Source organism: Protopterus annectens, chromosome 5.part1, assembly GCF_019279795.1.
Source record: "Protopterus annectens isolate FY-2018-M chromosome 5.part1, PAN1.0, whole genome shotgun sequence".
In the NCBI taxonomy this organism is placed as follows: Eukaryota; Metazoa; Chordata; order Ceratodontiformes; family Protopteridae; genus Protopterus; species Protopterus annectens.
The window spans coordinates 366,380,485-366,405,063 of NC_056736.1; the positions used below are offsets into that span (position 1 = coordinate 366,380,485).

General features: G+C 37.7%; 1 protein-coding gene across 1 annotated transcript in view; it reads right to left on the reverse strand.

The window, feature by feature from the left end:
* The window catches only part of LOC122803164 (protein sel-1 homolog 3-like), a 920,824-nt gene that overhangs the window by 590,204 nt on the left and 306,041 nt on the right, over nucleotides 1-24,579 (reverse strand). The window contains exon 7 of the mRNA XM_044072781.1: nucleotides 4,814-4,946. Within this exon, the coding sequence (XP_043928716.1) occupies nucleotides 4,814-4,946 (133 nt within the window). The remainder of the gene's footprint in view (nucleotides 1-4,813; nucleotides 4,947-24,579) is intronic.

Here is a 24,579-nt window from a genome sequence, read left to right on the forward strand (position 1 = left end):
CAGTCTAAAATTCTATTTTGAGATTAGCATTACTGGCGGAGCATATTTAGTTTTGCTTTGAGTGCATAAGGGTAGAAGTTAAGTAACGAAAGTAAGACACAGGGAAGAGAAATGATTGTATAAAGATACTAGTAGAAGTACAGGGATTTTGAAGAAAAGGAACTGACGGTATGAAGGTACATGTGGCTAGGTACTGAAAGAGATATAGGAGGGTATTATAGTGAGAAAGTTAGGGAGGTTAAGGAGATAGATATTAAGTGAGTATAATTAGAATCATATTTATTGGCCAAGTATGTGTACGTAAAAGGAATCTGACTCCAGATTCAGTGACTCTCCAAGTATGAATTACATAAATGACATACCTACAACTATTAAGAACAAGACAAACGACATACATGCAACTATTAAGAACAAGACACACAAAAAAAAAAAAAGTAAATATACATATACATATACACACAAGGTGCAAAGTGCAACTCAGTTCAAGAAATACTGAAATAAACTCTGAAACAAAAGAGTATTAACAACATGTAAACCATACTGCAGAATCCTCGGAGGCTTGGGGAAAAAGAATACCCCCAGCCTAATAAGCTGATTAAATCATTTATTTATGAACTTGATGGCCTGTGGGAAAAAAACTGTTCCTATATATGCTTGTTTTGGTGCATATTAATCTAGAATGCCTGACCGATGGCAATCGTTCAAAAAGATTCTGATCTGGATGTGAAGGGTCGGTGATGCTTTTTCCTGTCCATTTCATGACTCTGGAATAGTACAGGTCCTGTAAGGAGGGCAAACTAGCACCAGTGATATTTTTGGCAGACCTCACTATTTGATGTAACTTATTTTTGTCATGATTATACAGAGATCCAAACCACACTGTCATGGATGAGCTGAGAACAGACTCAATGACTGTTATATAGAATTGAATCAACAGTTCTTGTGGAAGGTTGAACTTCCTCAGCTGTCACAGAAAGTACATTCGCTGTTGTGCCTTTTTTATGATGGACCCTACATTGGTCTCCCACTTCAAGTTCCTGGAGATTATAGATACCAAAAACTTGAAGGATTCCACAACTGACACATCAGTATTAAATATAAAGAGGGGGGAATAATATTGTAGCACCACTCCTAAAGCCCACTGTCATCTCTGCAGTTTTAAGAGTGTTCAGCTCCAGATTATTCTGACTATACCAAAGGGTCATCTGCTCAACCTACATAAGATCAAATGATGACCAGATACTGCTGTGTTTTATTCAATATCCCATTCATTCTTTATTAACAAGGGCTCTTATCTCTTCCTTATATGACTTCTGTAGACAGTGTAAGAAAAATTCTCTTTCCAAACCATTCTCTTCTCCAACTTGATCCAGCTATTATGATCTACTTATGTTAGACACCTATCATGCACCCTACCTATATTTTTTTTATATTTCCAAATACCTTCTCTCATAACCCTTACCTAGCTAGTTAGGTATAGGTATCTGAAATTACCTCAAACAACATGTAGCACTGAAAGCAACTGCATATCCCCTCAGATGTGGCAACATCATCCCACTCTCCAGTTTTCTGCCTGAAAATTAAGCAGTACTTTTCTCTGCCTCCTCCCACCTACATCACTCTATTAACTCTTCTCTATAGCCCTTTTGATCACCCTTTTTTCCATTTACCAGCATGTCTTAACATGTAGTCATGCAGTATTTTAAAGTGCTAATTAATTACTGTCAGTGCAGGATAAAGGGCCTCAAGGACCTGGAGATGAAAAGGTGAAATGTATGATATGCCTATGTACACACACACACACACACACACACACACACACACACACACACACACACACACACACACACACACACACGTACAAAGAGAGAGAGAGAGAAAGAGAGAGACAGAGATATTTGCACTGCACGCATGCATACACATAAATATATATATGTGCATATGTATTACATACATGTATATACATATACATACATTCTAATAGAAATTATATAATGATATATACATTCTAATATGTATACACACACACGTATATATATATATATATATATATATATATATATATATATATATATGGGAGCGCTACAGAATCCTGAAAGACCAAAATCCTGAGACCAAAATACTGAAAGTTCAAAATCCTGAAAACACAGAGGATACCAACACTTACTATATTCCAGCACAAGTACATACAGAAACAAATAAAACACAAACCATATTACTCTTCTCCCAGTATATGCAGGGGGGCAAGCCCCCCTGCACCCTCCCATTTGAGGGGCAAGCCCCCCAAAACCCCCTGCTACTTAAATACATCAACTCCTAGATTGCACTTAGTGTACTGAAATGCAATCTCGGAGTTGTTATACTTAAGTAGCAGGGGGTGTGGGGGTGCAGGGGCGCTTGCCCCCTGCTTATACTTGGAGAAGAGTAATATGGTTTGTGTTTTATTTGTTTCTGTATGTACTTGTGCTGGAATATAGTAAGTGTTGGTATCCTCTGTGTTTTCAGGATTTTGAACTTTCAGTATTTTGGTCTCAGGATTTTGGGCTATCAGGATTCTGTAGCGCTCCCATGTATATATATATATATATATATATCTATATATATATATAGAGAGAGAGAGAGAGAGAAGAGCAAGCGAGACACACACACAAACACACACACACACACACACACACACACACACACACACACACACACACACACACATACACACACACATTAACACTGCTCCTGTCAAGCCAAATCATGATCTTTTCTGTAGTACTAATGTTCTCATATCACCTTAAGTGGTTACTTTAAATAATGATCAATTGTGGTGTGGGGTTGTGTGGCCAAAGTGAAACATAAGTGGGAAAATAATACACAATCCCCAATCCCACTGTTCTTGACATTATGACTTTGCACAGCTTTGATTAGTGATTTTAGACATTGACCTGCATTTTTTCAGTATTTTAAAACAAATATTATTTATTAAATCACAACTTAAGTTACATACTGTACAGTCTTCATACATGATGCACCAAAAGCTTGTATCCACCAGTGGCTGAGCAGCACATCTCCCCTTATACTCCTTCCACATCATTATTAACACATTTTGTTCTAACTCCATAGTGGTAATTACAATAATTTTATTTTTATCTGTGTCCAAACTCATATGTCACACATAGTATAATTACTCCCTTTTTCTCCCTGAGATCAAATTTATTATTCACCTTCACATACTAATGATTTTTAGTACATTTTATTGATGTTTTGATGAGGTGAACTTGCCAAAAGCAGTCTACTTGTTTTATGTAACTTCTTTTTTTATTTATTTTTCTATGTAATTTTTTCCTCCTTTGTGCACCATCAAGACTGCGCACAGTCAGTCTCTTCACCCAGGGACTTAACCTAGCATTGGGGTAATCTCTGTCCATGAAAAATTGTAATTCAGATAGTCATAGTCATGACTGTGCTTTGTGCACTCACAGGCATCCTGGCAATGAGAGTACATGTCATGTTCTAAGTCCATCCTCTAGGTGGTGTTCAGAGGATCCACATCACTGCGGAAGCTCAAAGTGCCTTCACGACATAGAGGCATATTCCTGTACACCCATTATGAAGACTATCATCCATCTATGGCTAAATTTTGACTGATGGCAAATAATTTCCTGATTTTTAAATAATGAGCTTACTATAGGTATGGAGGTACTACTTCAGCTAACCTTCAAAGAGTGGATAGATGATGGTTATCTTAGGCAGTGTAATAACTGTATAACGCTTAGAGAAAATATTGTACTTGTTTATAAAACTTTAAATATCTTCCACATGTATATGTACATCCAAAATATTGAGGCCAAACTCACAGCAGCCCTACCCTGTGGCCATATACATATATTTATCCCTACATATGTACAGCTTCCAATGAATAACCAAGAAAAGCTTCAACTGTATCTCAAGAAAAAGATCAAATGCAGTCTTTGGCATTTGTAATGGATTTTCTACTCACTTCCATCTTAGTTACAACTCTAGATTTAAGGTTACTCATCTTTTACTATAGTACTTTGTCACAAAGCACTTTATGAAACATGTTCGGACACCTCATTTATTTTCTTTCATAGTCCATCCTCTTGCTGTGCCACATCCTCTATGGTCTGACCCTGCTGGTAGTGGCAAGAAGGATAAGATCATCTTCCTTTCATCATTAATATGTTATCTACAGCGCAGGCCAAGCACACTGGAGGAAAGGCCACCATTAGGATTCAGTGATGCTTATTACTGTAATGTTCATTTGTAAATTTTTCCCTTTGTCACAGTACTCCTAAGTACAAACACATCCAGGTGTATAAAACTGTATATCTTGATAGTAAGGCCTCTAATGGATGGCATCCATGGGAAAAAGTAAAATATCTCCACTCCACGTGGGGAGTACTGACAACACTCAGCCCTGACTCACATTACAGGTGCCAGCAGTATCTGGTCACTTCTGAGTACAAGGTACTGGAGTCGAAAAACATAATGCATTGAATTCATCATCTAATTATCTCACATCACTATCATGACTTTGAGGGGTACAGAGATAAAGCTAGTGTGCCAGTCATATCAAGGATGAAAAATGTACAAGCTTGGGGATCATGCTACTTTCTCCATCTACTCACCATCCAAAATCAAATGACTGTTTCTCAGCTAGGAGGTCTTAGTGGGTGGATATTCTATCAAACTGAGGTGTCAAACATTTTACTGATAACAGGAATTTTTACTATGAATAGATGACTACAGTTGGCTAATAATTTGTAACAACTGAAACACTTAACTTATTACATGTTCTACTGACCTGAAAAGGAGGCAATTTCCGATTTCTGTAAAAAACAGCTGGCCCAAAGAATGCTTTGGCTCCAAGAACAAATGGACTGCCTCCCAAAACAAAATGTCCATCTGTGTCATCCAGCAGTACAGCTTCCTCAAACCTGCAACATAAAAGGATCTTTAGTTATAGCTGAAATTACAATGCATTTAAACTATGAAAAGTACATGAATGGATGCACTTCACATATGTTGAAGTCTGTACTTCAGCTGGTCTGTATGACTCACTTTAAATGTTGGTGTTTGTATTATAGTTGACTTGTATGACTAAACATAGTGTTATGCTTTTATAGCTGTTGTTAAAATGAACCACTTAAACTCCCTTTTACATTTGTAAATGCCATTTTGTTGTCTACCACCTCTAAAGGCAATTCCAAAACAGTGTTAGCCAACTGCTTGAATAGACTGTTTCTTAAAGGTGTTTTTTAGAAGTTGCAGAAGACAAATAATCTACAAACACAGCAGACTATGTATGTTTTCAGTCTTCTGTAAGAAAATAGACATGCCCAGAGATTCATTAAAGGACCTAGCACAAGCCATATGCCTCATGCTAAAAAAAGGCTCTGCTCCCACAACATGCCAATTTGCAATTCAAAGACATGTTAGTCATGACAAGGTAAGACATTATAGCCAATGTGCATGGCTTTGAATCACATTTATAATCACAACATGCAGATCATTGCTGATCTGTATGTTGTGATGCCAAACTGCTGCTTTTGTAGTCAGTGGCACCTCCCCATCACTCTCCCACACACACACAAGTGCACAAACAGACTCACAAACCACAGTCTCTGTACCTGTTCCCAACCTGTCTGCCCTCCCGTGGATCCCTCCAACTCTGTAATAGTTAAAGTGCCATAATGGCATGTATCTATTATGCCCTGGTGGCTAGTGTGTCCCCCCTACCCCTGATCCCTGTACTGCTGTTGGTGCTGTTATGGCACTTATATTTAAGAGTAATCCCTGGTGTGAATCTCCCCACCATCAGTCCCCATACTGCTGTACATTACAGTACTTATACTTAAGAGTAATCCATGGTGTCTAATGAATCACCCACGTCCCGATCCCCATACCACAGCTGTGGTATGTAGTTGAATATGGGCATTTAGCTGTGTTCAATGCCATGAATTGGTGGGGATAGCTGTGCTGAGCTATACAGCTGAGCAATTTCTTGAATTGCTCTGCATATAGATGCCTTCCTGGAAGCAGTTCTGGGGAGAGAGCACATGGTTAATTAGCATATGCCTCTCCCCTAGACTGCCTCATTAGTATTCAGCCTTACACATTGCTGCATGTCTTAGTGCTAGAACAGGGTGCAGCACTGTGTTACGATTGTTGAATGTTGTTTACGCAGAGTTGTACATGTCGCATTACATTAATGAATCTTGGCCATGGTGTTCAATGCCTTAAAAAATAATACACAGAGGTGTACATGTCACATTACCTCAATGAATCTCTGCCATGGTGTTCAATACATTAAGAAATAGTACACAGAGATGTACATGTCACATTACTTTAATGAATATCGGCCATGGTGTTCAATGCAGTCATCATTCAATCCACCCAGAATCAAGACATACGCAAGTATGCTTAAATGTGCAGTCTGGAGTTTGACCTGCTTAGTTCTAATGTGTACTTTAGTGTAGCAGAACATGTAATGCTTAATGTAAGCTGCCTTTGCAGTGTAACTGATATAAAAAGTATGGTCAGCAAGAGAAAGACAGAAGTAAATGATGCTTTACTTTCATTATGAATATTACAAAAATGCGTGTCCATATGGATGCACAATTACTCATACGCATATCCGAGTAGCATCAATATACCGCAGTTACCTTAGTTTCTAGTTACAAAACTGGAAGGCAATTATTTAATATTTATATATGCTAATACTTCGCTATACATTTTGTGCTAATAATGTAGTAAATACTACAGTTTAAATGTTAAATAGTACCACTGTAAAGTGTTATGGTTTCAATATCAATGTTCATTTGTGCAATTAATTACAACATCAGCTCTCATGCTATAGGACACATTACTTATTTTGCAGACTGAAAACTCCTACTGCACAACAGCATAACACAGCCCTACATAGCCCCTCCAAGGAATGTGATCTTGTCATGGTGGAGGGAATTCTGTATCCACAAGATCCTTACAGCTATGGTGTTTGGAGCACATGCTACTTAGATGGTGAACTAATCTGGGAAGAGGAACCAGACTAACAGTAATGCAGAATGTCCCTCATGGTGTTTCAGTTAGGTCCAAGGGTAATGCTTGCTGACAAGCACCTAGTGGTTAGGTGACCCACATCAATCAGTTGGTCTCAAGCTAAAAAAGCTGTTACTGTGTAGGCTCATCACTTAAAGAAAAGGGTTGGGACTGTGTGCAATGCCATTCGAATGGCACTCTTAGGATAGGTTAAAATGGACTAGACCGTGGTAATGGAAAATGTCTCTTTAGGAGAATAAATGTTACCTTTTTGCTGGTGAAGGAGACAGAGTTTGTACAGGAGTTTGAAATGGTACTGCTAAACATTTGATATTATCTCTGCTCATAGCACTGGCACTGGAACCAGATGTCTACAGCATGAGTGATCTCCCTCCATCTCCTTCAGGAAAGGCAACTTGCAAGTGTGAGGATACTTGCAAGCCAGCTGGCTGCAGCTTCACTGGAGTTTGTACTGATAAATTAGAAGGTTGTCTTAATGCAACTTCAAGTTTCAGAAAGGAAAAACTCTTGTTTACTGTTTGTGTATACACAACAAACAGCAATTTGGAGTATTCAGAATTCTTACAGGCTGTTGGCACAGTATGCAATAGAATGATACATTCTAATTCTGTAGTTCTTTTGGGAAACTTCAACACTCATGTGAGAAATGATGGAGAAATCTGTGGGGGAAATGCTGAGGAACACCTTGCCCAATCTGAAACCAAATACCTAAGTGTTTTTGGACTTCTCTACTAGTCATGGTTGATCCATAACAAACATATTTAAATACAGGTATGCTCAGAAGAGTACTTGATATCATAACCTTGGGAAAAAGTTTAATGAGGAAAACTGTCAGGTTGAAGAAGACTTCCATGCTGTGCTTTGCTATGCTAAAGGAAGCTCCAGATCTGATACATAAGAGAAACCAAGAAAACAATAGCTGCAGCAGTTAAACTGAAGGCCTGGCTATGGAAGGAGTTTAGTAAGGCCATTAAGAATTACTTTTGGATAACCACAAAAAAGGTTCTATCTGGAGGTAGAGTCTTTTTTTTACCAACGGAGGAGAACTTTTTCTATAATTGTGGACATTTGTTATGTGATGGAAGGAGCACTTTGAAGAACTTCTGATTCCAGCAAAAATGTCCTTCACAGAGGTAGCAGTGCCACCAACAGATGGTGGAACTGGACCTATTTTGATAGATGTGATCACTATACCAATTAAGCACCTCTAATGTGACAAGGCAGGAGAGCAGATGAGATCCAGACAGAAACACTGAAGGTGCTAGACACATTTGCAACAGCATGGTTAACAGACTGCTTTTACAAAGTTGCATGAAAGGTTTGGACAGTACTTTCTAGACTTGCAGTGGCAGTGGTCTCTTATTTTCAAAAACAAGGGCTAACATGTATGTTCCAACTAAACTAGTATTACGTTAGTTATGAAAATAAAATTGCCAAAGATTCCAAAGACAACCACAAGGCATTCTATAGCTATGTCAAGAATCTAAATGGCAATGCTCAGATCTGCTCTGAGCTACAACAGAATGGCATTAAATATACTGATCCCAAGGATATTGCCAATACCCTGGCAGATCGTTTCAGTGCAAACCTCACCCCCCCCACCCCCTAAAGGGCCCATCTCAACACAGAAAGATTGCCAAATTCCAGTAATAATGCCACACAGGTAAAAAATACACTCTCCAAAGTTAAGAATACAGCCTCCACACGACCAGATGACATCCCGAGCTGTGTACTACATGAACTACAAAATGAACTGGCACCTCACCTAAGTGTCATGTTTAATCATAGCCTCACCTCAGGCTTCGTGCCCACTGAGTGGCGCACAGCTACAGTTAGCCCACTCCACAAGGAGGGATCCACCTTGGATCCCAGGAACTACTGCCCCATCAGTCTGATGGGCCTGATCTGCAAGGCCATGGAACGTATTATCATGGAACTTATAAACAAAGACAATGGCAACCTTCAAACACTGGACCCCATGCAGTTTGGGTTTGTGAAGGGACGATCTTGTCTCCTGAACCTGACTGACTTCTTTGAATCAGTCTCCAGAGCCATGGACAAGGGTAAGGTAGTCAACACAGCCTATCTGGACTTTGCCAAGGCTTTTGACACCATCCCCCACTCTGGAATCATAGATAAACTTACTAACCTGGGTATTAATCCCTATGTCACTCAATGGGTTGTCAACTGGCTTACTGACAGAACCCACACTGTAAAAGTAGCCGACTCCAAATTCAGCTTCAGACAAGTGACAAGTGGAGTACCTCAGGGTTCAGTCCTGGGACCGCTCTTGTTTGGCATCTACCTCTCTGAAGTACAGGCCAACAACTAAGGGACTCTGGCTAACAAAGTTCGCAGATGACTGCAAACTGGGAGCCATTATTGAATCCCCAAATGATGTGGATATTCTACAAAAGGGCCTTACAGAGACAGATGCTTGGTGCCATAGCCATGGGCTCAAGCACAATGCCAAGAAATGTATAGTTATCCCCTTTGGGAAAAACATGTACCCATGAATTACCACACAGGTGGCAGTACACTAAACACCGAAAGTGTGATAAGAGACTTAGGGACACAGGTGGACAGTGATCTCACCTTCGATAACCACATCGCCACAACAGTCAGGAAATCCTTCTATGTGGCACACCTCATCACTATGGGTTTTTCATCCAGAAAAAAGGAGGTCATTGTCTGACTGTACTCATCCCTCATTAGACCCATTATAGAATACAATGCCCCGTTTGGTATGTACCTCTCAAGACATCTGCAACAACTGGAAAGACCGCAGAAATACCTCACTAAAAGAATTACAGGTCTAAAGCAGATGCACTATGCTGACCATCTAAAAAAACTCCACCTATACTCTGTCGCATATTGTCTACTCAGAGCCGATCTCTGTTTAACATACAAGGCCATGTCAAACCCAGAGCTGTTGGACATGCTACACTTAAAGAAATCCAAATCCCTCAGAGACACATTCTCCAGGGATCTAAACCTTGTCATCACAATGAACAAAACATGCTGGACGGATAGGTTCCTGACCCAGAGACTCCCCAGACTCTGGAAAAGACTGCCCATACATGTCAAGTGCCTCTTTGGCCCTCTTCAAAAGGAACCCTGATGATTGGATAGGAGATAGGAAATTCACCCTGGGGATCACATCAGTCAACCTGCTAGGCAGGGGTCTAGGGAAGTAAATACTGTGGGAAGAAATAGCCAGGGAATTGTTATGGCTAGGCTTGTATAGGCCCTAGGGCCGATAGCCTAGTATCAACCTATGAACCTATAATCTTCAGCCTAGTCAGGAAAAGCATACACCACAATGTCAAAGATGATATTTAGTCCAGTAGTTGAGTTTTTATTATTATTTTTTCAGTAAAAGCATTATAAAATGCATAGTACTAGGAATAATACATACAAGTATACATGAAATAAGCAACTGGCAATAAAAGTAAATTTCATGATCTATGAAAACGATCGATGTAACAATCAATCTTAAAACTCTTATTTTTACACAAAATAAAATAAATAAAATAAAAAAAAAATTCACAGAAGAAATTTTCAGAAGAAGGAATCCTGGCTGTAGAACACTGGATCAACTCTTTATCTCTGCACAGATATTAAGGCATTCATGGGAGTTTATCAATACCATCTCCATACGTTTTGTGGACTTGGAGAAGGCATATAATCATGTGCCACAGAATGCTTTATGGTGAGTTTTATAACAGCATGGGCCTCTGGGCTACTGCTGCATGCACATGGCCCCAGTATTTAAGGAGTGAGAGTTTGTTGATATTCTTGCATGAAGTTGAACACATTCATGGTGCCATAGGACAAGAGCCAGATCATGGGAAAATGGGGCCCTAGGCAGGATAATGGATCAGACCACCCACACACAAACACACACAGCAGCCCCTCCCCGGCAGCCATTCCAGTATGCCATTACTTGTCTATTTCTCCCCAGTTACCATAAACACTGTTCCAGCCTGTCAGTGTGTGTAATATTTTCTTCTTCACTTTTACAATGACTACAGATTTTAGATATAATTCAAAACTTTTAGTTCAGATTGTACACCACAAACACTGATAGTCATTTGCTGAACAAAACAATGCAATCTCACAATAAAAACAGACTTAACATGAACAGTAAAATTATCTGCAATTGAAACTCACATTCATTGAAATGACATTGAAATTCGCATTCAAAGATAATGCATCGAGCCAGTGGTGGATTAACTTTACTTTTGAGCTGATTTTAAACCACAGGCCCCTTGCACACATTTTTAGAATGATGCATACATGCATATATCCCTTGATTTACCTTCCTGATTATATATTGTTTGTATAATACAGCACCAGTTGTTAGAGTGAGTTTTAAATTAGTTTTGAACATTTTTCCTGTAAGCAATGAAACAAAGTGGATGAACCAATAATCACTAAACTACCCATTTCAGAACATTTCAACCATAAAAGGCCACTTAAAGCTTCTGTCATTACAATCCACCAATTTCAGTAACTATGCACAATCTCTGCAAAAGTAAAATTCATCCGAATAATTCCACATGAAAGAGATCTGTAACTAATAAAGAGGTTGCAGCTGGAAAACAACTTTACATTTCAATGTTTCATGTATAAATTTAGTGCCTGCTGCCCTCAAAGAATAAATTACCTAGATTACATTAAAAAAATGAGTTGGTAATATTGCAATAGGGAATGACTGGCAAACCAACAACAGTTTCATAGTTGCTAGGTATCCCATTCAAAGGAGGACACTCAGGGGTGCAGCACCCCCACCCCCCTTAAAGAACACCACAATATCAGCACTCCATTTACATGGTGTGCAAGTAGAACCCATAGCCTTTTGGTACCTGTTGTGCTACTACCACTACTTTCAAATTCTATAGCACTAACACTGAAGGCCATTTGCTAAACAAAACGGTTGCACATTGAAGGCAGACTTAGCATGAGCAACAATAAATTTGTCTACCCTTGAAAATGCACTGAAACTCAAATTCCTTGAAAACACAATGAAACTCATATTTCTAGAATATGTGCGTCTCTCTCTCTCTGTTGTTCTTCTTCTCCACATTTGAATTCTGTGAGAGCAGTAGTGGAAGGGAAACTTAAGCATGCGTGTGTTGTGACACATGCAGAAAAGAAGGAAAGGGAAAGTTAAGTGTGTGTATGTGAAGTTGAACACATTTAAGGCGCCATTAGTCCAGAGCCGAAGCATGGTCAAATGGGGCTCTAGGCAGGGTAATGGATCAGACCCCCCCCCCACCTCACCCCACAGCTGCCCCCTCCACAGCACTAAGTCATAAGATAAAGCTGTCACTCTGCCACTCCATCTGTGGTCTCATTCTCACTATGGTCATTAGTGCTAGACATGTAAAGGAAGATTAGGTTAAAGATTATAGATCAGGATTGCTGAAAGATGTGCACAGAAATACAGTTAAGATGTTTTCACTTCAACACTTTAAAGCAGACTGAAGGCCCAACCCAAGTCACATGGCTCACAGCCTCAAATTGCTGAATCTCATAAGGAAACACTATTCACATGCTCTGTATTTGAAAGTCAACATTTAATGAAGCTAGAATCCCTTTCCGTTATTATATAACATTAACACCTTTGCAGAAGTGTTACTTAAGACACAGGCAAACATTTTTATGTAAAAGAAAACAAACCATATTAACATGTTCCTAGATACAGACATTATACACCACATGTATTCTTTCATATAACAATCATTAATCCAACATTACATAAATTACTCAATTCCTGTCTTCTCTTAAACCTCACTTCTCCTCCAAAATATTATTCTGCATGCATTGTTCCCACAATTTACATTTTCTATGTAATTTGCTCCCGCCCTTTTCTGAAGATCCCACCATTCCTCTCACCTTCTTAGAACAAGAAATCTGGACAAAGCCATAAATAAAAATGGGACAAAGGTTCAAAAACCGGGACACTTTTTAAATATTGCTCTTACAAACTTGGAAAGTTGATAGAATAACAGCTTTTCCATTAGCAACTCAAATGTTTGTCAATATTTTCTAACTTCAATCTTGATTTGCCACTAATTTGCCAGAAAATCACAGTTTTATGAAAAGCAGATCAAAAATATGAGGCAAAAATCACGATGTTCTGTGAAAATCTGTACAGTTGAGAGGTATGGATCATCCCACCTCCATTTCTTTTATCTCTATTAGAATATTCAATACTGCAAATACAGTTGGTTTAGACTTTGATTTTTCCATTTTCAAATAATTACTTTTTTGGCAGTCACCAGAATTAAGCATAACAAGGCCTTACTATGTCTAGGCAATTCAGATACTGTATCCCAGCTCAAAAAATAATTTCCTTAGTTATACACATTTGCTCACCCAATATTTCTGACATATTTCTCTATTGGGAATTTTTTTAATTCTACCAGCTGATTATACTGTCAAATCATATTTTCCCAGTTACCTCTTCCTTGCCCATCATGGCTCCCACATTTGGCATCTACCTGAGGAAAAACTCTTTGAAATCTGCGTGGGATGTAAAAATATCTATGGAAACACTTCCAAGCAAAAATCCAAAATCTTCTAGACTTTGCATATATAAAAGCCATACATATGTCCTCCCATTATTTCCTTGTGAACTGCTTATTCAATCTCTTCCCAATCTTTTCTGACCATATCTGCAGTCCAAGCATCATCTTCACCATTTCCCATATCATTACCTTTCCCTCTCAAGTTATTTGGTCCCAATACCTTTGCCAGTTTTCTTTAGTAAATTCCAACCCACTCTTGCCTATTCTCTGTATCCCTAATTGCAGTCATCCCTAAAGGCAAAATCTCCTTTCTCCATTCTCATGTTAGCTTAGATCTTAGAAACTTCCTGCTACTCAACAAATATAATATTCAGTAAGTATGTTCTTATTTTCCTTAAGGATCTGCATCCAAAATCCCACCCTTTCCTTATTTCTTGAACTTACCCCCTGCTTCACAAATCATCCTTTTCCACTTTGAATTATAGCTTTCTGACTGTACTATGTACATCAGCTTTAACTGTGTCTTCAATCAGGTAATCCTAAATCAATTTATTCTACTGGAAGGACCAACTTATCTCACTTGACCCTTGCCCTCTTCCATTCCCAGATAAATTCCTTCAACTCTTTATTAATTATTGTCCGCAACTTCTCCTTTCATTGATAAAAATATTCTTGACCTGTATATAAAGCTAAAGGGACTAAAACATTTTCAGTGCTTTTATCTTGCTGTCCATATCCATAAATAACAGCTTCCAGTTTCTCGTTTTTTGTATTATCCTTTGTTTAGTCTCTTCTCACATAGCCTTAGCTGCCATAATAGAGTCCTTTTTAATCCATACTTCTAAATACTTCATTGTATCATGTCCTCATAACTATGGGTACTGTTGAACCAATTTGTGAGTTAGTACATAGTTTACAGCTTTTGGATTTGTTTTTTGTTTTATCTTCATTCATTTCATTAGTATCCCAAAAAGGCTTGAAATTGTCTCAGAATGTTTCACAACACTGAAATGTCCTTTTTCTGCTTTTATCGGATATAAAATAATGTCATCTGCAAATAAAGCCAACTTTTTTTGATTACCATGTCAGTTATATGCTTGAATTTCTGAGTCCCTTATTTTCCTTGCCAATGGTTCCATACATAATGCAAATAACAAAGGGGAAAGAGGATTCCCTTGCCTGGTTCCTCTGCTCAAACAGAACTTAGCAGAGAGGAACAACCCCTGTACACAAATACATGTTAATTCTTGCCTCAGATCCCTTACATATCCTTATAATCGATCTTGCCTAAGATCCCTTACATATCCTTATAATTGACCTTATCATTTTATAAGGGAATGCAAATGCTTCCATTTTTCTACTATTAAAATCTTTTCATAATAGCAGCTTTTGCTGGAAAATAAATACATGCCAGCATAATCCTTCTCTCTTGCCAGTAGCCTCATACTACCACAAATCTACCTTTATTGTCTTTTTTCCTGCTATATCACTATTGAAACCCTTCTAGCAATCAGTATTATTCCTCAGAAACAACACCAACATGGGAAAAATAAGCAAATATGACAATCCAGTAACCAACAGGCAGATTTTAATATTTTCTCTCCCCTTTTACTTTGACCCTGATATTCTGGTGAAATTCCATTCTGAAACCCTTTCTTTGTCAAATTTCCATGTTTATTTCTTTCTAAATGTGTCTCCTGTAGCATAGTTGTTAGCACTCTGCATTTCTTAATACAATTTCCTTTTTGTCTATACCTGTAAGGCCATTTTACATTCCAACATACTAAGGATAGAGTGGCCATTATGATAAATTTATTGTTCCCACTTATACATGATATTTTTTGAATGTGTTTCCAACTGTTGTCTTACATACATACATACACTAACTTGCAGGATGATCTTTTATACAGTTGTTTCTTCTCATCTATTATGTCACATTTCTCAATACTTTTTTGCTTTAATGAAAACCCTCATTAAACACATTTTCAACCCCCCCCCCATCTTCTATAAACTTAGAACAAACTCACAGAACTATGTACATTTCTAACAAATTATATTTAACCTTTCAGATAGTAACAATTGCCCAAAATAAACAAGTGCACCCTCACACACAACTTAATCTAAAATTAAGATTATCCATGCTGAAACACATTATAGCCTGTGTCTTCACTTATACTATTTGCTGTCTATTCTTTTCTTTTCTCTATTCCCCTTCCAAATGTGAAAAACAGCTTGTATGCTTTCAGAAAACATTATTTTTAGGCCTTAAAAAAGTGCAGTGGCTCTTTTTAAATCAAACTAAATAATGCACTGCTCTATGAAAAAGTATTAAGGCTACTGGGAAAGCTGCTATCTCTTCTTGTTCATTTCCCATAATTTCAAGCTTTATTTTTCACTGAACTGCTTTTCATTTTACTTTTAATGCTTACATTTCCATCAGCAAAGAATTCTCAAAACTCTGAAGACTTATTGCTTGCACCTGCGGACATCTTGCTTCCAAGTAAAAGTAATCAGTCAATGAAAAAACAGGTAATAACTTGCAGGTCTTTGAAGGAATCTTTGTAAATTTCACTTACAACAGAACGTACAGAATTCCACTGACCAACTGCCTGCAGATGCAGACTTCTCTTCTGTCACTAAACATTTGTTAATAGGAAAAAAAGCTAATATATCTGCAAATGCAAGATTGGCATTCTTCATGTCTTTCATCATTTTGTCTTATTTTTCAAGCCTATTTGTTTACAAAAAAAGTGTCTATAGCTTAAACCAAGGACATTAGTCTATTCAGTCACCCTTGTAAAAAAAAAAAAAAAGAGAGAGAGAGAGAAATGTTATCTTAGCTGTATGTATAATATAATAATTACATTTTTACACCCTGTCCCCACCCCATCTGCCTGATAACACCATTTTAACTTAAACTTGCTTCTGTTCAGTCTTTATTCTTTTGTTTATACTGCAAAATCTATATTTCTTACAACTAAAAAGCAATTATTTACTTTAATATATTCAACACGTACAGCAGGCATTGAAAAGACTAGCCCCACACATTTAAAATGCCTCTGACTGCACACTGTGACAAAACTGCTTTACAATATAACAAACCATTTATATCATAAAATGTTTTATACTAATACTAATACTAATAAGAACAAAACTTTTTACTTGCAATTAATTCTTTTTTCTTTTAGTGTCCTTCTAAACATGAAAGACATAATGTGGGGTACATGTTTTACAATCCACTCAAGTTTAACAAAATCAACAAAAGTCCAGTCTTTTTTCAGCCACTTTTTTTGCAAATTCATATTTCACCAATGTTATTGATGCTTTATAATCTCACATTTATTCACTACTTTCAGTGTTGCTGGTCTTCTACTGATCATCTCCGTCTCCTAACACTACACTCTGGTTCATGTCCAAAGTACTCTTGATTCTTTTTGGCAATACCTGTGCTTTTTTTTCTCTCAACCATTTTCCTTTGGAGCACCGAAAAATATTTCACAGAGAAAGTCTCTCTATAAACTATACTGTCAGAAGAATGAGAAGCAGAGACCTCTTCTACTTGCTGACTCTCTCTTTGTTGGATAAACTTTTTTATTTCCTCCTTAGCTTGTTCTGCATCATAAACTGGATCCTCTAGGAAAAATACACTGAAGACAGCTGAATAAAATAGCTTGAAACTCACACCTGCCTCTCGATTTTCCCTGACTGCTGGGATAAAGTTGCTCCCCTTCGGCCTCGTGTACAGTGAATAATCATTTTCCACAAACACTCTGATGCCTCCAACTTTTAGTACTTTTCCCTTCTGCCACAGTTTTATAAGGATCAACTTTTTATGCTAGTATGACTGCATCTTTACTAATATATGTCTTGGCTCCTTTCCCATGGCCAGGTTTGGAGAATACACTTGATATGCCCTTTCAATTATCAAATCCTATGGCAGAACACCAGTCCAGTTATTTATTGGTGCTTTCTTGAAAATAATACAGTCTGTTCCATCCATTTTCTCTGGTACAGCAGGAAATCTCAGGTTTCCTCTGTGTGTTCTTCCTTCTAACTCTATTATTTTTGAAACAGCTCTTCTTGAGAAGTCTCATACTCAGCCTGCTTTTTCTTCATTTCAACCTCTAAGTTTTGTAGTTTTATCAGATTATCTGAACAGCTAATTAAAACTTCTGTTTTCCAGCCTTTTGTTGTTTGAGTTGATATGTTCCTTCAATGTTTCATGTATTTTAATCACCTCTGAGTATAGTTAATAACTTACTAGCTGATAACTTACTATCTGACTCCCAGCATGGTTTCAGGCCAACCACAGCACCACCTCAGCCCTCCTTTCCTTTACTACTGCCATAAACCAAAACAGGAATGACAATAGGCTAACCTCTGCCCTCTTTCTTGACCTACCAAAAGCCTTTGACATGGTCAACCATGAACTTCTCATTCTTTCACTAAAATCTATTTCCCTCAACAAGCCTGCTATCCAGTGGTTCCAGTCCTACCTGACTGGTAGACAGCAGGCGGTACTATGGCAGGGCAAACTCTCCAGCCAGTTACCTCTCACACTTGGTATCCTTCAAGGGTCCATACTAGGTCCACTACTCTTCTATATTTTTATCAACAATCTCCACACTGCTATCCTTAAAGCCACCTGCATTCAATATGCAGATGATTCCACTCTCATCTGCTCAGCCACCTCCACATCCGACTTGCAAATCTTAACCCAAAATACATTTAACACTATAGAGAATTGGCTCACCAACCAACATCTACTTCTGAACCCTAATAAAACTAAATTTCTACTCTTCTCTCCCACTAGTAGATCCACCACACTTTCATTCTCTGTCACATCTAACAATGGTACCACTATTTCCCCAGATAATCACACCAAACTGCTAGAGTTATCATAGACAATAATCTCAAATTTGACCTATAGGTCATCAGACCACAGACCTTCAATAAGAAGCTTTGATGACTGTATAGAAACAAGACATTTTTAACCCCACTGGCTAGGACTGCAATCGCCCGATCACACCTACTCTCTACTCTTTTATATGCCTCGCCTGTACTCTCAAACCTCAACAAATCCAAACTAGGTAAGCTGTCCCATAGTTACAATCATATTGCCAGATTCGCCACTGGCTCCACCTATAGAACCCACCACTGCCAGAACCTTAAACAACTAGAGTGGCTAGAACTGCCCAGCTTAATTCAGTTCAATCAACTCTTAATAGCGCACAAAATTTTGTACCACCCTTAGGATACCCCCTCACTTAAAAATAATATTAAGCCATATAGCAACCTAAGATCCCTACGGTCAGCCGATAAACTACTGGTCCAAACCCACAAAGCTAATAACTCTGCTGATGAATCCCTGTTTGCCAACTTCATTGGCAAAACCTGGAAATTGTTGCCAAACTATATAACCCTACAATCCTCCAAAAGTTTCTTCAAAAAAAACCTCGAACAGTATCTCAAAGTAAACTGGCTATGCCCATGTACCAACCCTGATTAAGTTATAAACTAAAAGCACATTCTGCAATTATCATAACTTGTAACTACATCACCAAGCTCTACTTCCAATCTGATGTCTCTTACTTTTAATTGTCTGTCCATGAGAATTGTGAGTCCCTACTGGGGAACACTACTAACCCATTGTATATAATCACTTTGTTTTTATAAATGTTTGCTAACTTCTGTGTAATCTATGTAAGTTTGTCTATGTGGAGCTGTTCACCCCAGGCCTCCGCTGAAAATGGACATGTATCCAGTCAAACTATCCTGGTAAACAAATGTAAAATAAAATAAAATAAATAAATATTTTTCCTCTAAATTACAGGAAGCCATCTCTTAAACCAAAGCTGAAGCTTAAACTGCTTTTTTTGCTGAACAGCTGCAGAACTCTTCACAGACAGTATTTTCTCTTCACTTTTTCTGGTTGATTTTCTATCAGGATTTCCAAATCTCTTCTTTACTGGCATCCAGGCAGTGTACTTACTAGCTATCAATTGAATTTACCCAAAACACAGTTTCAACGACACTAGAGCTGAAGTTAAACTTCTGATCATTGTGCAGCCATTTTGGACGTCCCCAAGATTCACCTCCTCAGCTTCACTTAGAGGTGGCTGTCAATAGTTATTTTTAGAGAAGAAGTTCTATGTCTTTTGTTTTTATATGCTTGAATGTAAGGAGAAGGTTCAGGTGGATTAGTGGGAGATGGAGCAGTGGTGGGGGGTTGGAAGGTTGCAAAATTCAGCAGCTAACGTATTCTGCTTGTATTTTGTGCCTGTTATTTTATTTTAAGATGCCAATGTCAAGGATCAACCAGTTCAGTTTTTAAACTGCTTTTGGATGAGCTTGGTGAACTTGTTACTGAGATTTACGGGGATTTAAAGTGTCCTCTAGCAACTATGAAACTCATACTCTGCTTTAAGTCATGGTCATTGCCTTTTTTGTCTCATTACCTCATCTTAGCCTTTCTCTAGGCATCCCAGAGACTGGTCATCAGCCATGCTATTGACAGAGAGCAACTGACAAAAGAAAGGGTCTGGCCAGAAACTCAGTGGAGTAGCTTCCTGTGATCATCAAGGGTCATCTCGTCAGCAAGTTACTCTCTTGTCCAGGGCCTAGCCGCATTCAACTCAGCCACTCTACAGGAGGCTTCACTACACTCTGCCATGCTACAGGAGGCTTTGTTACACTCAGCCACATTATAGGAGGCTTTGCTACACTCCCTAACCTCCCCATATCATTAAAGTTATTGTCTAAAATGTATCACCTGACACTTCACTACCCATACCATCCAATATAGTCAACCAATTAAAACCTAATAACTAACCAATTAATTACAAATCAAATAAACAACAACCCCCATCCTTCTCTTACCAGTCACTCTCCTCGATATGTGTAGCCCAATAATTTTTGTAGTTTTCTTCCTCTCATTTCCTCTCTATACTCTTCTATTCCACTATTTCACATTAACATGCATATACATCTACTTCCCATAGTAGAAACTTCAACCACTCTAAAACTATTAACTACTTATGAATCATGCCCTACCAACACTCAAACCGTGTCTTCTACAAAAACCTAACCGCCCACTGTCCACAGATACAACTCCCTAATCTGTCCATCCCTCTTTAGCACATACAAAATCCTACTCAAAAAACATACATTACAAGCCTGCACCAGATATAAAACCCAAACTTCAGGACAAAAAAGTACCAAAAGTACTTATCCATAACTTCAAAACTCCACCACCCACCCCAATAAATTAGTAGAGAGAGAGAGAGAGAGAGAAAGTAGATACATTTTTGGGGGAGGGGGGATGTAGGTGTCTACAAGTACTGTGGATTTCTGATTGTTTAGGTGGAGTTTGGCTATTAGTATTTCTTCATTGCTGTATTGTGGAAAATTTGGGAGGTGGTTATGGATTGGTAAGGTGGCTTGATAGATGATAGCCACGCCCAAAGCCCATTTACCTATGCAGTCTTTCATAATGATGGCATAGCCTGGAGGAATGATTTCTTCATCTTTAACTTCAGGTCTTAACCAGGTTTCAGTAAAAACTAGGATATGTGTTTGATGGACCCCACCCCAATAAACTAATAGAGAGAGAATGAGACAGATAGAGAAAGGAGATGCACTAACCAACCCTGGCCCAACACTAGCCCCAGCTAAACAAACTCAACACACAACCCACCCAAACACCTGCATAAAAACTCCCCTCCTCAGCAATTCTCTAAAACATAAAAACTCAGTTAATTCCTCCAGCCTATAAATATATAATCTCACCACACACACCATCTGCAATAAGATATCTGACCTTCACGCATGGATTGAATTCCACCAAACACATATCCTAGTTTTTACTGAAACCTGGGTAAGACCTGAAATTAAAGATGGAAAAATCATTCCTCCAGGCTATGCCATCATTAGGAAAGACTGCATAGGTAAATGGGCTATGGGCATGGCCATCATCTATCAAGCCACCATTTTGTTTTGGGATCTCATTAGGAGTTTTTCCAGTAATCCTTCAAGTCTTGCAGTGTTGATCAGGAACACCCAGCAACACTTTGCTTATCAGTATGACTTCCACTGCCAGAAATACATAATTTACTCATTTGCTACTTTCCAGCATGTTCTCTACCATGGCGTGAACTCAGTTTTTGGATTTATTCACCAAGTTTGGGAATACTGTCCTTCGTTTAAAGTATGAGGATGTCAAAATTAGGTCAACATTTTTTTTGTTTCACAGTGCAACGAACAGCACCTTTGAGTTACTTTTTTTATTAGTTATTTGTTTTCTGAATGGCCTGGCTTATTGCTTTTTTAATGCATTGCTACTGGCTACAAAACTTGAATTTACTCAGTACTTAATTATCAACGTTTAAAAAGAATAACTTTGCTGAATGTTCAGTTATTGTTTTGAATATATTCTCAGGCTAATATTCAGCACCTCTACAACTGAACTGAATTGAACTGGTAATGTACCAAGTATGCTGTTTATTTTCCCTACAAAGCTATAAGTGCTAGATAATGCATTTTGGTCAATGATGTATACATTTATACTTCTTCACATGTTTAAAATTTGTGAAGTTCTTAGGAGTACACTTTTGAATAAACTGGGCCCAGCAGCATGGGCTGCGACAGTGTAACAGATTGGGTTCCCCAACGTTAGTCAGTATATAGTTAATTATATACTCAGATTACAGTTGTAGATCACAGCTATTCTGTTAATATGCTTGAGTAATAGATTCAAGAAATGAACCTCAAGGGTGAAACTCAAGAGCTGAATTCCCTCTCAAGCTGAATTTACTGAATCCATTTCAAGTGCACATTTACAAATAGTTACCATCAGAACCCAGTCATGATCATTTATAATACATGGGGAGATGTAGCTGCCCTGATATATTAGCATTAAAAAATATAAACTGGGTAAAAAATATATAACAAAAACATAAATTTTTATATAAATTTTCTCTCTCCAGGCTCTTCAGTTTCAGTAAGCATGTAATATTACATGCTTTATTTAAGCCTGGGTAGTTAAATGCGTTTAATAAAAGTTGCCAGTACAACTCCAGTTCTTCTAGCCATAAACCAACTGGCCCACCTCTACTATCCATTAGTATTTGGTTAATTACCCTGAAGGTAAAGGTATGACCACTTAGCAATACACAATGTCAAGCCAAAGCATTGGCTTGTTGAGAAATGTAAACAACACAATGCTTTGGCTAAACATTGTGTATTGCTAAGTGGTCATACGCATTTAACTACCCAGGCTTAAATGAAGCATGTAATATTACATGCTTACTGAAACTGAAGAGCCTGGAGAGATAAAATGCATGTAAAAATTGAAGGTAATATATGTATGTATAGTATACATTACACACATATATATTCTTATTTAAAGTTATTAAGAATTTTATTTTTGTTAATTTATCAGTTTTTATTTCCTATTTTTATATTTATATTTACTTTCATGCTTCTTGAATTCTGGGTTATTGGTTAGTAAATGTGGAGTTAGTAGGCTAATATACCTTTAACTTTGTGTTCCTAGGCTATACTAGGAATGTGTTGATTGGTTCTTATAATCATGTGATTGCCTTTTAAACTTGTGTATTTGGATGTCTCTTGATACTTGTTTTTTATCTGAAGAAGTTTGCAGATCCTACAAACGAAAAGCGCTTAATAATAAATTGCTTCATAATAAATTGCTTCAAATCACTGCAAGGACTTCTCCGTTTTTTTCTTTCCAGCATTTAAAAATATGGCAGAACATGCAATCTAACAGCTTTAAAAGCTGTAATGCACCTAGCACATCCACACAAATGGCAGTCAAAAACAAGTGCAATTCTAATCATACAACTTTAAAACTGTTAGATACTTTCTGCTGCTACCCTTTTGATTTTTGACTATGTGGCAGCTCATATTTGTTAAGTATCTAAAGCTGTCAGTTGATTCCCGGTGAAGTTCTATGCTGGTTTCCTTAATGCAAACCTCACAAATAACAAGGTTTAGACATATGAAACTCGCATTAACAATCCTAACACATATCAATGTCAAGTCGTCTTTAGATTGGATTAGATTTGCTGTTTGAGAGGCTGTATGCATTTTAACATAAAAAAGATTAAAGAGTAAAGGTCTAAATATTAAAGTTTGTGGCATGCCTAATTTTATTTGTTGAGGAGATGACAACTCATCAGCCCAGTGTACACACTGTGTTCAGTGGCAGAATTAACTTTTAAATCAATTGATTGCATTGTTTGTGAGGCTTAGTTGTTTGAGTCAAAGTAATATTATGGAGTGTAAAAGTGTATTAAGTGCTTTGGATAGGTCTAAACATAGGGATGTGACTATTCAACCTTAATTTTGTCTGCCATGAATATAGTTTATAAAAGTTAGCAGTATTGTTTCTGTGTTATGGCCCATTCTAAATCCATGTTGTGTTGTAGAAACTAACTTGTTCTGTTATAGGTAGCTGATCAACTGTACGGGAACACATTTTCAAATATTCTAGACAGAGTAGACAAGATAGCTATAGGAATATTGTTTGCTAGTTTAATCAATTTGTCAATTTTATTGAAAGGAATAACACAGGACTGTTCTAGAATCTTAGTTGAGAGTGATTTATAAGTATACACACTGAATATGCAATAGCGTCTGCAGCAAATTTGAGATATTCTGCTGGTAAGTTATCAGCTAAAAGTGGGGTGAGTTTAAGATTCTAAATATGCTTTTTTTATCATGGTGGTAGAAGTTAAGGGAAGTGAGATGGTAGTAGTGACACCTCACTTTCTGATGTGCTAAGTGTACTTTGTTTATTAAACAACATTAGCAACATTTATGTAGTATGACTTAAATCTGTATGATATGTTATTGTCGGTTTCATCTATGAAAGGCCATGGTTGTGATTTTTGACCAGGTTTTATAAGGTTACTAAATGATTACTAAAACTGTTTGGTGTTTTATTCTACCATTC